Here is a 1,567-nt window from a genome sequence, read left to right on the forward strand (position 1 = left end):
CCGGACGACCTGCTGGAGGAGGAGTACTACGACGAGCAGCTCCCGGAGAAGAAGCGACGCCTCACCCCGGAGCAGGTGATTAGCTTTTCGGATGATGCATGCTCTGTTCATCTGAATTGATTCTGACGGTGCATGCGCGGCACGCGTACGTACGTGTATAGGTCCACCTGCTGGAGAGGAGCTTCGAGGAGGAGAACAAGCTGGAGCCGGAAAGGAAGACGGAGCTGGCCCGCAAGCTCGGGCTGCAGCCGCGCCAGGTGGCCGTCTGGTTCCAGAACCGCCGCGCCCGGTGGAAGACAAAGACGCTCGAGCGCGACTTCGACCGCCTCAAGGCGTCCTTCGACGCCCTCCGCGCCGACCACGACGCCCTCCTCCAGGACAACCACCGGCTCCGGTCACAGGTGAGCAAAGTCAACCACACGTACGCTTCACCACCGGGCGCCGTGGCTTCCGCCGCTGAGTTTGATCTGAGAGATCCATCTTTGTGGCGTCAGGTGGTGACGTTGACCGAGAAGATGCAAGAGAAGGAGGCGCCGGAAGGCTGCTTCGGCGCGGCCGTCGACGCCTCGGAGTCGGAGCAGGCCACGGCGGAGGCGAAGGCTTCCTTGGCCGACGCCGAAGAGCAAGCCGCGGCAGCGGAGGCGTTCGAGGTGCAGCAGCAGCAGCAGCAGCAGCTGCATGTGAAGGACGAGGAGAGGCTGAGCCCGGGGAGCGGCGGGAGCGCGATCCTGGACGCGAGGGACGCGCTGCTCGGAGGCGGCTGCGGCCTCGCCGGCGTGGTCGACAGCAGCGTGGACTCGTACTGCTTCCCGGGGGGCGCCGGTGCCGACGAGTACCACGAGTGCGTGGTGGGCCCCGTGGCGGGCGGGATCCAGTCGGAGGAGGACGACGGCGCGGGCAGCGACGAGGGCTGCAGCTACTACCCCGACGACGCCGCCGCCGTCTTCTTCGCTGCCGCGCAAGGGCAGCACCACCATCACACGGACGATGACGATCAGGACGATGGTCAGATCAGCTACTGGATGTGGAACTAGCAGGCTAGCTCGCGCATCAAGCGTGCGTGCGTGCGCTCGCCCCGAAATCAATCAATTTCGTATATTTCGCTCTATATCAGTAAAAGTTCGTGGCTTTTGTTTTCTCTTCTTGTATGCTTCCCGGTGTAATGTTGGGTCACTACGAAGAAGCTGTATGCATATGCATTGTACGAGTTAGGGTAATATAGAGTAGTATGTGGTAAAATCTGTCCTGATGTACGAGAAATAAGTGCACGGACTCAAAAGCATTCTTGTATGGCACAGTACATCATGTCAAATGAGATTTTTTAATCATGTAAGTTGCCTGATTCGGACAAGATGTATTTCCATTATGCTTTACAATGGAAAGGTGGTTTAATGCCCGGTTCCCCTCAAAAAATGCAAGTCTGATAAGTTTTGGAAGACCAACCCGTGGCTTACACTTAACATTAAGAGCATCTCTAGCACATCCCCTATAATGCCAATCCGTAAAAGCCCCCCTATAATGTCAATCCGTAAAAGCCGCTTACAGTTTGTGAAAAACGGGTTTTACA

At 57.9% G+C, this 1,567-nt stretch overlaps 1 protein-coding gene across 1 annotated transcript in view; it reads left to right on the forward strand.

The window, feature by feature from the left end:
* The window catches only part of LOC123401711 (homeobox-leucine zipper protein HOX16), a 2,176-nt gene extending 843 nt beyond the window's left edge, over positions 1 to 1,333 (forward strand). The window contains exons 2-4 of the mRNA XM_045095566.1: positions 1 to 75; positions 162 to 401; positions 495 to 1,333. The exon at positions 1 to 75 is cut by the window's left edge and continues 65 nt beyond it. Coding sequence (XP_044951501.1) covers positions 1 to 75; positions 162 to 401; positions 495 to 1,034 — 855 coding nt within the window. The 3' untranslated portion in view covers positions 1,035 to 1,333. The remainder of the gene's footprint in view (positions 76 to 161; positions 402 to 494) is intronic.
* The last annotated feature ends 234 nt before the right edge of the window (positions 1,334 to 1,567 follow it).

The sequence above is a fragment of the Hordeum vulgare genome, chromosome 6H (assembly GCF_904849725.1).
Source record: "Hordeum vulgare subsp. vulgare chromosome 6H, MorexV3_pseudomolecules_assembly, whole genome shotgun sequence".
NCBI lineage: Eukaryota > Viridiplantae > Streptophyta > Magnoliopsida > Poales > Poaceae > Hordeum > Hordeum vulgare.